The sequence below is a fragment of the Falco cherrug genome, chromosome 3, assembly GCF_023634085.1.
Source record: "Falco cherrug isolate bFalChe1 chromosome 3, bFalChe1.pri, whole genome shotgun sequence".
NCBI lineage: Eukaryota > Metazoa > Chordata > Aves > Falconiformes > Falconidae > Falco > Falco cherrug.
In genome coordinates, this window is record NC_073699.1 from 99,261,342 (window position 1) to 99,273,559 (window position 12,218).

Consider the following 12,218-nt stretch of genomic DNA (forward strand, 5'->3'; position numbering starts at 1 on the left):
TGAAAATAGTTACAATTTTCTTTTATTTGGAACTGATACTGGTTCAGATCGTTTTGAACTTTGAAATATCTGATAGAACTGAATCAATGTGATCTTAAATTAGAATAACACAGATGAAGAATTAGAAGATTAACAAGTTTTTGCATTATATATAACACTCTAGTATCTAGAGTTCTGTTCCCATAGATATTTTTTTAATAGCTTTTAGGTTCTCAAAGAGGTTGCATATTCTAAATTGAAAGATCTTTTAATGATATTTTTCTATTAATATTATTTCTTATTTGGTCCTTTTTCACAGGTGTGTAATGAACACATAATATTTATCTCCAGTCTAGGCAATAAGAACTGTTCAAGTAGATATCACTTACCTTCTGTGTGTGCCCCTTGACGTTTTTCACAATAATTAGTTTAGGTAACAGCTGTGTCAGTGATTTATTATGACTAACAGTCTGTTATCCCATGGTAGATGCTTGAATAAAGTACAATTTGAGCAGGTAGAATTCTCATTTAAATGTTAATACTACATGCTAATGTTTTAAAAAATCATCACATGGAATGTATTAACTGTGTAAATTATAAGCTTCGCAATGCTTCAGGCATACAAAATCTATTTTAAAACGTTTCACCAGTGATAAATTCAGCACTAGTGTTTTCTTGTGTATTTACGTAGGATCCTGGAATCTGGACTCGGTTGTGCAGAACACTACATTGTTTTGACTGCCTCCAACAAAAAGCAAACTGTGCGAAAAGTCAGCAAAAGCTGACCAACTTTGCAGTCTGTTGTGCAACTATAATTTCATAGTTTCTATGAAAACTTCTAGTTTCTTCCCCCCACTCCCCCACTTTAGTTGCCATCTCTGCCATGTACAAGCAGAAAAGGAAGAAGGCAGATGAATGGGGAGCAGTTGTAGTATATATGCTGAGCTGGGGGAGAGATGTAATCCAGTATTTTCTATAGTAGGCAGAGCATCATTATCATATTTACTTCAATTGTAATGTGACTTGAGGCTGAATGTCTAACTTTCTGAAGGTAAAACTTAGGGTAGTTAAAGGTTACTGTGTGACCTTGTTTTGGCTGGGATAGAGTTAATTTTCTTCCTAGTATTTGGTACAGTGCTCTGTTTTCTTACTAAGTTACTACTCAGAAGAGAAATGTCCTAAGGTTAAACTGATTTAACTTGAAGCACTAAGTAAAATGTCCTTATCCTTCAGTTTTGCTTGAAGTAAGTACTGAAGGAGAATTTCTTAATTTAACACTGATGTGGTCAATCTTTAATGTTTCAATCTCTAAATGCTTTATTTTTTAATTATTTGATTCCACTTTACATTTTTTGGAGAATCCTATGTTGCTTAATGCACATCTGTTTATGCTTTATATCTGCAGTGATACAGATGTGATTTAAAAACTTGAAGTAGGGTACAAAATTCCATATATATTTTCATGTGTTCATGCATCATGGTGTCTCTAAGCTTGCTGTTAAAAACCTCAAGATGCATCTGCCAAACTGGATTTTCTCTGCACTGTGAAAAACATGGACTTAAGGGGGAATCTCCCTGCTGGATTTCAGGGGGGAAGCTTAACCTTGTTTTTCCTCCTTTTTCAATACGTTGGTGTTATTATAGATGTGTGGTGATACATTGCAGTGAAAGTAGTCTTTTTGTAGAGATGTAGTTCGCTGTCTTAAACCTAAGTTTAAAGAGCTTGTAGAATATAAATTATTCAGAAAATATGTTATTTGGCTAACAGTATCATTTAAAAGTAAAATAGACAAACTGTTTCAGTACATAAAATTGTTTATTTAAAATGTCATGGTTCTTTTGATAGTATCCGTTTATTAATGTGAGGTCCAAAATCTGCAATGAGATTTCACCTCAAACATAATTTTAATTAGATTCTTTTATAAATATTCTGCCATCTTGCCGCTTGTAAAAATGTCTATTTATATACAATGTTGAATTTTTTTGGTATACCTCTCCTCGTTTAATGAAACAGTCACTAGCTGCTGCTAATTGTAGACATACTGTTATTTGTCTTTTACTATGTCATTTTATACATTTGTAGCATCCTGCTGTCTCTTAACTTCATGTTTCGATCAGTCAAAAGTCCCAAGAGAGCTTTAGATCTTTAAGGAGGGTTTTTCAATGCTGAAGCATTTATGTAGATTAATCTGAGTTTACTACTGAAGTGGAATAAGCTTCCAGAATGGAGGAAAAATGAAGTGACTTTCCACATGGGAATGTCAGCAGATGAGGTGATTGCTGTGTAACGGAGGATTGTGAGATGGGTGCCCGGTGACCTTAATACTCCGCACTATAGACTGGTGGGTTAGCATCTCTATCAATAACTTAATTGCTCCAGTAGTAGGACAGGAGCCATTGTAGATGTCAAGGTAAATCATGCCTGTTCGTGTGTCAAAAAGGTAACCTGCCTTAAAGGTATTCTTCTTTAATTTGGATTTAACTTTCCTTGAACCCAAATAGTTGTGACTTAAAAATAAACCACAACTTCTGATGTTCTACAAATGGCTTAACATGAGATACAAATGTTCTATATTTAACAAATGTATCATGACATGATGGTCAGAACAAACAAGTGGTGAGCAGGTGCAGTGCTGGCTAAACATTTCTGTGTTAGCCAAGTTTGATACAATGTTTTAAATCTGTACTCCCTTTCCTGAAGAAGGTAGATGGTTCAGTCTTATTTGTGCATGTATATCCTCAATGGATTAGTTAACTGTTCAGAATCGTAGAGCTTTGCTCTTCTGAAAGGCAAATTGGCCAACCTTTCTTCCAGCTACTTATTAATAGATACAGTTTTTGCAGAAGATGAGTGTCTGATGGACTTGTGCTGTACAGTTCAGAGGAGTGTGGATGAACACCTGTCTAAATTGTGCTTTTCCAAAGGACAATTATCCTGCAGTACTGTCTCCTAAGTGTTAGACAATGATCTTGTTCAGGTTCAGTTTTCTACAGAACTTGGAAACAAAGAAACATGCTTTTAAGGGCAGGGAATGTTTAATGACAATATCTTGTTTATCTCTTTCTTTTTTCTTCCTTTTTTGTCCCCCTCCCCTCTAGTACTCACTTAATGAAAGAAAACTACTTGAAATGAGGACAGAAATAGTGGAATTGGTAAGAACTTGGTAGCTGATTATTACACAGCAAATCTTTTTGTATTTGTGTTATTGACCTGGTATTCTTTTTGGAATTTTTCATGTCTTTAGGCACTTTAATGTACAAAATGTCATTGTGCTTTATTATTTCCCAGGGTATTTTCATACTGGTACAGGTAACTGACGTGTCTACATAATAAAAAAGGGTATATTTTATATATATATATATACATGATTGAACCCTCTGCATGTGTATGTATAAAATGTTCAGTAATGACTTTGTTTTGAAACTTCGTGCATGTAGTATTTTCTCTAGATAGAATTCAACTCTTAATGTAAAATTAATTTATCCCCACCTCCACCCCCGTGTTCAGTGAGACGGAAACACATTGCTAGATTCATTTGGCTTCATTCTAGAGGAGTGTTTTACTAAGCATTTCCTCTTCCTTTTGTTTCCTTCCTGTAGTATAGGCACTTATCCCGAGGAAGAAGTCTAGCAGTAAATCATTAACTGATTTCACAGTGTTTCGGTACTGCTGATTTGAAAATATCAGCAACTCGGCAGCTGTTCTAGGTTTTGCAAGTTTGATCTTTCAGTCTTTTCTGAGTAATAATTATATCCTTTTTTTTTTTTTACAGAAGTCCTGTCTTCTGTCATAATCAGATTCTGAATTTGTAGCTGGTTTTGTGGTAGAACTCATTATAAGATGAAGACATGCTTTTTAAATCAGAAGACCATTTCTCAGTTTTTCTAATGATCCATAAATCTTTATGCTCTGGTATGTTTTTGTCACAAGAAGCTCTTAGACTTCTCAATAGCTCTTACAGTTGAGCAGTGACTTTAATATCGGTGCACTGAAAGACAGACTGAAGCTAATATTTATGCTGCTAGATTGAGATAAGAAAGTCATACAGTTCTGCCACTTGCTAGATTACATGTTAAGTAACATGTAATCATCTACATTCCCTGATTTCACCAGATTACTCAATTCCTTGAATATAATCAGCTAGGAAGGAACTTGTTCTCTTTGAATGCAAAGTAAATACATTTAAGGAGGAACCAAAAATACAGCTTGAAGGGATGGGTTAAACTTATACATAAACTCAAAACTATGCAAATAGCATCGTTTTGTTGCTTTGGTTTTTAGCACGCACAACAAGATCGAGCTCTGACGCAGACAGACAGAAAAATAGACACAGAAGTTGCAGATCTGAAAACAATGCTGGAATCGCACAAGCTTGATAATATTAAGTACTTGGCAGGTAAGGAATCTGATGGTTGTCTCTGACAGTGAAACTGTTAAACATTGTTAAATACTTGGCAAACTCTCGATTGACTGTATTCATAAAGGCCCAGATTAAAAAAAATACCTGAAATAGTCTCAGTCAAGATTAGCAGCCTTATTTGTGTACTTAACCGAGGCAAAGTTTCCTATGATATGCGACTTGATTTTGCATGGGCTGTGGCTGTATGACTTGGGGTTTTTTCCCCTGCTTTATGCTGTAATAATGATGTATATAAGAAATCTAAAAGATAGCCTGTTAACAAGGGCCAAAAAGTTCTTCTGTGCCTGACTTAATTTATAAAAGCAGCCTGCTGCATGCATGTTAGGATTTCTTCATCTGTCTGATGGAGGGCTGTGTGCAAAATGGAACATTTCAGCTTTTCTGACTGTTCAGTGCCATGTATTCTCTAAACTCCCATTTTTCAGGCATGTGCATTACAAAAGTACTATGTGTGTGCGCCTACATTATTGCCCTGGGTAACTTTAATATTTTGACATTTTGCTACTGAGTATGCAGTGCTATCGAATGAGCAGGTTTGCAGTAGAAAATTATTATTCTGGTTTAGATTTTCTGATTATTCTTTTACAATGGATTTTGTCACAAGTACAATCACTTACGTCTATTCAGGCATATCCTTTAGAGAGAACCATTACCGGAAAATAAAAGGTGCTTTATTAAAATGAGAGGAAGTTCTTTTCCCCACCATCCCCGCTCAACAACACGTTGAACTCTGCATGGGAGAGAAAAAAATAATAATTTGTGTTGTGTTTGAAGTGTTCCTGTTGCAAACAGTGGCAAAACTATTTTGTGTTGATTTAAAAGTTAATTTCATTTAAATGGAAATGTAAGAAATTTCAAACTGATAACCCTTGTTAAAGATAGCTTTCATTTCTTTGTTCGCTGAATACTTGACAGTGATTTAATAATCCTGTTACTTGCTTCCTCACTTTACAGTTGTAACTTGCTGTTTGATCTTTTTTGGAATGTAAGCAGCTAAGGGTTTCTTTCGTCCTTTTGATAGTTTTCCAGACCAGTTTTCCTGCATTCTTTTTCTTTTTTTTTTTTTCTTATTTGTCAATTTTGTGCCCCTCCATGTTGAAATTGTTTGTTATGAATCAAAATCTTATTTTCTTAACATGGGGAAGGGGTGGTGGTTATAGTTCTAGTATTGTAGTAAGATGTGTACATAGCTTTCTGAAGAAATGTTCCAAGAGCTAATGATTTAATGTCTCCATTTCCTTCCTCGTTTTTATTTTCTTTCAGGTTCAGTATTTACGTGCCTTACTGTAGCACTGGGATTTTATCGGTTATGGATATAATAAATCGTCAATTTAGAGGGACTTGGTTTCTGAAAAAGAAAAAAAAAAGTTTTATCTTTGCCTGGACTTTAGCCAAGTGTTGACTGTTTTATTTATTTTTTTTTTGTAAAGCAGACTGTATTGAGAATGTAACCAAAGATGTGCCTAGAGACAAACTGTACACTTACCGTGCATATTTTGAAACTTACCTCTGATGAAAGCATGGTATATGCGTTTTTGCCAATTCTCTCCGCTCTGAACTGCAGTACACCTTGCTGCTACAAAGTGTCATACAAGCAAAGACGGGCATTCCTGCCAATCCTATGGGGCTGCATCCTGTAGAGAAGAATCTATGGAATTGTGTTCCGTTGCCTATTCAGACATGCTTGCCGGGGTCAGTTGCATGTAGCAGACGGAAGTCTTGATTAATGTAAAACTGAAACTACGTGTTTTGTGGCTTGGAGGCACTCTTGTATAACTAGAATTTGTGTTAACTGAACCATGCTTACTTCCCTCCTAACACTTCATACAGTTACTATGATCAAATACTTGTTTTGCTATTTTTATAACATAGTTATCAGCTTGTTCTCCAGATGGCTGTCCAATCAGTCATGTTTCATGAAAGAGTATGTGTAATGATAGCAGTGTTTGCTGCTAGCTTTGTTTGTAATATATTTGTAGAGGGTTTTTGTGACTAGCTTGCCTTTGGGACATGTAAGTATCTCATACTCATTCCATTTGCTAATTGTTAGCTTTACCACTGTAACTGGAAGTTTGAAATGCAGTACAATACACTAGTTGTGTTAACTTAGGGTTAAGTGATACGAAGTGTCTCTGGTGCTACCTTCTTGATGGTGGGGAATTGATGTTTCTGGAAAGAAAAGAGATTTTAAATCATGGTTAGGAAGCAGGGTTTTAGGTGAGGGTACTGCAATACCAAGAGCCTTCTAGGGTTTTTTAAATTGTTTTACTTTTTAAAAATCCTGTTGGTTCTTCAAATGTGGAACTTTTGATAGTGATTATGATAACAAAAGCAGTAATGGAGACTGCAAGGATGTTTAATGCAGTTCTGAGTAAGCCGATGTGAACCAGTAAGCGTTGCGTCCAGATACTATCATTCTTCCACGGATGAAATGACTGCTTTAGTAGCAGAGCTGCCATCTGTGTTCCTTCAGTTAAGGGAAATTCCTCCTTGTTTGCTCTTAGGAGGAGAGAACAATCTATGCACTGGTAATAAATGCTGTTAGAGCACAATCATGGCTTTGCTTAATGAAAGTAAAGCTGTTTGGCTACTTCGTGCCTGCACTGTAACAACCATTGAAGTTTTTTGGTGGTTGGGAGTGCCAGCTTTGATCATATGCAAGTGCGGAGGAAGAAGAGATGGATGCCTGTAACAATACTGGCCTGAAATAAAGAATTTTGAATATTTCATAGAATATGCTGAGTTTTCATTATAAATGCAACTTTATAATTTGAATTTAGTCTCTTTGTTTGAAGGCAAGTCACTGCTAATAGGATTTCTTTTAAGCTAAGAATTAGCAAAGTTGACAGCCCCTCTAACACACTGAAGAGGAAAGAACAGTCAAATGTAAGGAAAACTTATTGCAAACTAACTTAACAGCCCCTCTAAATTGAATGAATCTGTATTCAAGATCTTCACTTTTTTTGTTTAAAAAAATATTTTTTGTACTAACTTAGAGGACTTGACACTTTCTCAAATTAGACAAGCAGTGATTTGTTTGGAATGACTTCAGTGTTGGTTCTTGCCTTCCCAGGACAGATAATTCTATATGTCTGTGTAATCCGTACATCTTTGCCCATATGCCTGAGCATCTGATAAACAGTTGCTAAGATAACTATTTAGAACTAATCTTAATACAGGGTCTATGCTGTGAAAAACAGATACTATGCAAAAAAATTCTTTTTATGGCAGGTGGAAGGAGGAAGTGAAAGATTATAGAGCAATATGTCCTGGAATTAGCAAGTGTCAGGCAAACCAGCACTTCTTGGTGAGTGTTCTAAACAAGGAATGAAGTTAATATGTCATTCAGGAAAAGGATGCTATAAATAGAGCGTAATTATTATTTCCTAGCCCATAAAATCTTCAAGTGTAAAAGCTTGTTACTTCTGTATGCATAAATGCAAGATTTTCTCCAGTTTCCTCTGATTTTAAAGATCAGTTTAGCCATCTTTCGAACACGGTCTCATGATGTGTACTACATTTATTAGCATTCCAAAAAAGCAGAAGACCCCTCCATATATTTCCAGACACAAATTCTTTCAAAAGAGATTTAAACTCAAAGAATGAGCCTTTTGGTTCAGGTGAGAAGCAAGTACATCGGGATGTACTACTAAATAGCTCTTGAGAAGCAACAGTTGTGTCAGATGATCACTAAATTAATCAATAGCAATTCTCCAAATTCTTTTCTGTAAGACTCTGTATTGTGCTGTATATTGTCTCTAATGTGAATCAGTAGCAGTTTGAAATTTACAGAAATACTTTTCAGTTCTCTGACTTTGTATTTTGATTTTTAACTGCCAGAGCTCTTTCAAAAGATGGAAGTGAAAAATAAATGTGACTGTTACTGTAAAAACACTTTACCTGTGAAAACTTGCAGCAGCTCCCCCTTGATTCATAAATTTATCTGTTTGCTTCCTGCCTGACAGGGGAAAACAAGTACAAAAGAAAAATTTTTTTCTAGCATTTAGTTTAATCTCTCAGGCTCTCTCTTTAGGTTAGTTTGTAAGAACAGAGGATGCAGCTAACGCTAAGCCCCAGCTCTGACGCTTTCAGGAACAGCCCATCTAGTGAGAGCATGTAAGAGTAGTGTCTGCCTCTGTTAAAACTAGTGAGTTTTCCCTGTGAACTTCCACGCTCACACAGCAGACCCAGGAGGTTCTTCAGGGATTTGTTTCCTTTCAGGAAGCAGATTGAGAATCATTGCATTTGCTGAAAACCTAAGTTGCTCTGAAGGCTTTTTCTGTTTTGCAGAACAAATTGAGATCCAGAGGATTTTTAAAAAACAAACAAACAAAAAACCAATCCCCTCCACTACCCAACCCTGTATTTACTTGTAATATGTTAGTGGGAGTATACTGATTTTAACTGCTTTTCTGTCTGGCTTTCCCTCTTGTTTTCAGTAAAAATCTGTAAGGGAGCAGTCTCCTTTTTACTGGTATTTATTAACTAAATTGTTTCAAGTATTTTATTACAGTCAAATCACATGCTGCCTAGCCCTTTCTCTATTGAAGCATTGATGGCATCGTTCATTTCCCAGAACATTGTGGAGTTGTACTTAAAACCATGAGCTGACAAATGAAAACGTTTTTAATGTAGGTATGAAATCTTCAAATTTTTCTAACCACAAATGTTTTGGTTTACTAGAATAAGCCTTCTTCTAGTTGTGAATATTCACTTAACTGACGTTTTCCTAAATGGTGAAATCCAAGCTCCATGCAACTAGTAATGGTTCCTGTTGACCCTGGAGAAAGGTGTGCTTTTATCTTCTAGATATTGAGTTATACTGCTTCATAGGCTTTCTCTTCTTCCTCTTCATACCAGCTGTAGACCTTGCACAGGAACACTGGTGAGGTTTTTTGCGTGTGGGTATTTTTTTAATCAGCAAAGTTAGCTAAATCTGTGTGATTAGTTCCTTTGAATTAATGATAACGTGAGTAAAACTTAGTTTGGCATCTCCCACTGAGTTTCCAGGAATCAAGTAAACTGTCTTTATTATGATTTCTCAAATGATCAGAACTCAACGGGACAATTCAATATTAACAAAACTGCTATGCAAAGTCTTTTTTCAAGGAGTAAGTACACTGTAAAATTAATTACTTTTTTAATGTTTTAATGTATTTGGAAGTTTTTTCAGTAATTATTAGTTTGACAACTATGTTTTCGTTTTAATTATTTTCCCCTTTAGTTCTATGTATTTGAATTTATAGGGCTTTTTGTTGGGGGTTGGGTGGTGCTTTGTTTTGAGTAAAGCTTTCTTTATAAGCAATTGATTTCCTTCAGTCCCTAAATAGAATTAATTTACAATCAAATATGTGGCTGGAATATTGGGGGTTGTTTTAATCGGAAGCAAATGCATACAATCTTGGAGATAGAGGGTCTGCTGTGTCTTTGTTAGGAAAGCTTCCTTTGGCTTAAACCACTTTTTACCCTATTGCCGAACATTTTAAAGCAGCAGTGTTGTTTTACACTTAAATTCTACATCAGAGCAGTTGCCTCCTGTCCTTAACATGCAGTTTTGTAACTAGATAAAGATCATAGAGGAAAGATAGCAGTGTTTGCATAGTGTTCCTTTGAAACCTGTCCATTCCAAGAAAGAAGATTCCAATTTTCTTGGGAGGATGCCCAGCTGGTATCAAAAAGAAAATACTGGAAATGAGTAAAAGATATTGCAGCAAATAATCAGTCTTGGGCCAGTGTTTATCCCCATAGTGAGGCACATCAATGTGTTGTGATACTTCAAATACCCTACTCCCTTTGCTGTTGCGATACACACCCTATCAAACTCTTAGAGGTTCATTAGGTTCCCCGTCATATTCTGAAACGATATCAGCTTGATTAGAGTCATGACTAACGCTACTCATGAATAGTCTCTTCTTGTTGCGTAAGTAAAAATGTAGAGTGGAAAAAAAAGGAGGGGTGGTGTGTTGGGGGTTTTTTGTTTGTTTTGTTTTTCCTGCGGGTAAGCAGCACATGTTCTGTGAGAACTTTGAACAGAACTGTATGGTACATCACTATAATAACAGCATACTTAGAGCAGGCAACTGAATGTGGTCAAATCACGCTTGTCTGCAGGGCTCCAGGGTTTGCTGCAGAACTGATAGGGTGAGTAATAGTTACCTTGGCAAGGGGCGTGAAGGGAAGCAGGGCGGGTTTCTCAGCATGAAGGGAAAACAGAATTTATACAGTTTATGCTTTTAATCTCCAGCTTGCTGTGGTCTTTCTCCATTGTTAGAAATCTTATAGCTGTCTTACGTAGGATTGTCAGCAACACATGTTACTCAGTGAATAGGCAGCTATTAAATATGTCATTTTGTGATTTTTTTTTTTGTCCACAGTAACTAATGTCACTTTGAGTCACTCTTCTGTCTTTACTCAGGTTCTGTTTTCTTGTGGCAAGGTATGCTAAGCATTATATATTGACAAAGTTCTCCCAGTGATGCAAGAAATGAAGAAATACAAAGGCCACTTCACAAGCTCCCTTTAAAGACTACTTACCACAGCCAGATCCAGATAGTGGCTGGAGATTTGGATAATCTTTTATATCACGGCTTTCAAAGAAGTCAGTTCAAATGCCTTGTGATTTACATGCTGAGTTCCCTTGTGTTCCTTAGACGCCAGCTCGGCCAAGGCACTAACCACCACCTTGTCTGAGCTGCTGAGCCCTTCGCTGAGCTTTTAAGACAAAATAAAGCGGCAGGCCTGAGCCTATGCTAAAAAAATTAACCACTGATGATGCACAGATGAGGCGGAGTGTGTCTTGTGTGGATGCTGCATGCGGGTTGTACATTTTCATTCAGGTTTTTTTTTTTTTCTTTGATGTAGTTCGTTACCTTGTCTCACATGTTACGCTGCAGTACTGTTCACATGTCCTGGGGTCTGGGAAGCTTTTAAGAGGCAGCTGAAATGCTATGGAAGTTAGAGGAGAAAAGTGCAAAATAAGACTCGTGGTTCCAAAAGTCCATAGGAAAATTCTTGCAGGGATCTTAGTGGTTTTGTTTCCTCTAAAATGGAGCTTTGTTTAAAAATCCAATTTTTTTTTTCAAAAGTATAGAATTGTTTAGGTTGGAGAATACCTTTAAGATCACTGAGTCCAACTGTTAACCCTGTCCCTAAGCGCCCTGTCTGATGAGTCTTTTAAATACCCCCGGGGATGGTTTATTCAGAGATATTTGAGTACCCTCCGTGGGCAGCCTCTGCAGTGCTTGACAGCCCTTTTGGTGAAGGAATTTTTCCTGATCCCCAATCTAAACGTCCCCTGGCACAGCTTGAGGCCGTTCCCTCTTGTCCTGTTGCTTGTTACCTGGGAGAGGACACCAACCCCCACCTCCTGCAGCCCCCTTGCAGGGAGTTGTAGAGAGCCATAAGGTCCCCCCGAGCCCCCTCCTCTCCAGGCTGAAGCCCCCGGTTCCCCCAGCCTCCCCCCCCAGCCTCCCCCCCCAGCCTCCCCCCCCAGCCCCTGCCCCAGCCCCTGCCCCAGCCCCTGCCCCGCTCTGGTCACGCTCCAGCCCCTCAGTGCCCCCCTGCAGTGAGGGGCCAGAGCTGAGCCCGGGGCTCAAGGTGCGGCCTCACCAGTGCCCAGCACAGGGGACGGTCACTGCCCGGGTCCTGCTGGCCACACTATTGCTGACACCAGCCAGGGTGCTGCTGGCCCCCTTGGCCACCTGGGCACGCTGGGGGCTCATGCCCAGCCGCCTGCTGACCGGCCCCCCCCGGCCCTTCCCCGCCGGGCAGTTCCCAGCCCCCTGCCCCCAGCCCGCAGCGCTGCGGGGGGTGGGTGTC

At 38.0% G+C, this 12,218-nt stretch overlaps 1 protein-coding gene across 3 annotated transcripts in view; it reads left to right on the forward strand.

Moving 5' to 3' along the window:
- The window catches only part of MCUR1 (mitochondrial calcium uniporter regulator 1), a 44,442-nt gene that overhangs the window by 10,102 nt on the left and 22,122 nt on the right, over nt 1-12,218 (forward strand). The window contains exons 7-9 of one of the 3 annotated variants that reach the window (XM_055704538.1): nt 3,079-3,132; nt 4,262-4,376; nt 6,905-7,134. In XM_055704538.1, coding sequence (XP_055560513.1) covers nt 3,079-3,132; nt 4,262-4,376; nt 6,905-6,945 — 210 coding nt within the window. In that variant the 3' untranslated portion in view covers nt 6,946-7,134. Of the gene's footprint in view, nt 1-3,078; nt 3,133-4,261; nt 4,377-5,663; nt 7,135-12,218 lie in introns of those variants that run through there. The other 2 variants (XM_055704536.1, XM_055704537.1) reach the window with 2 other exon arrangements.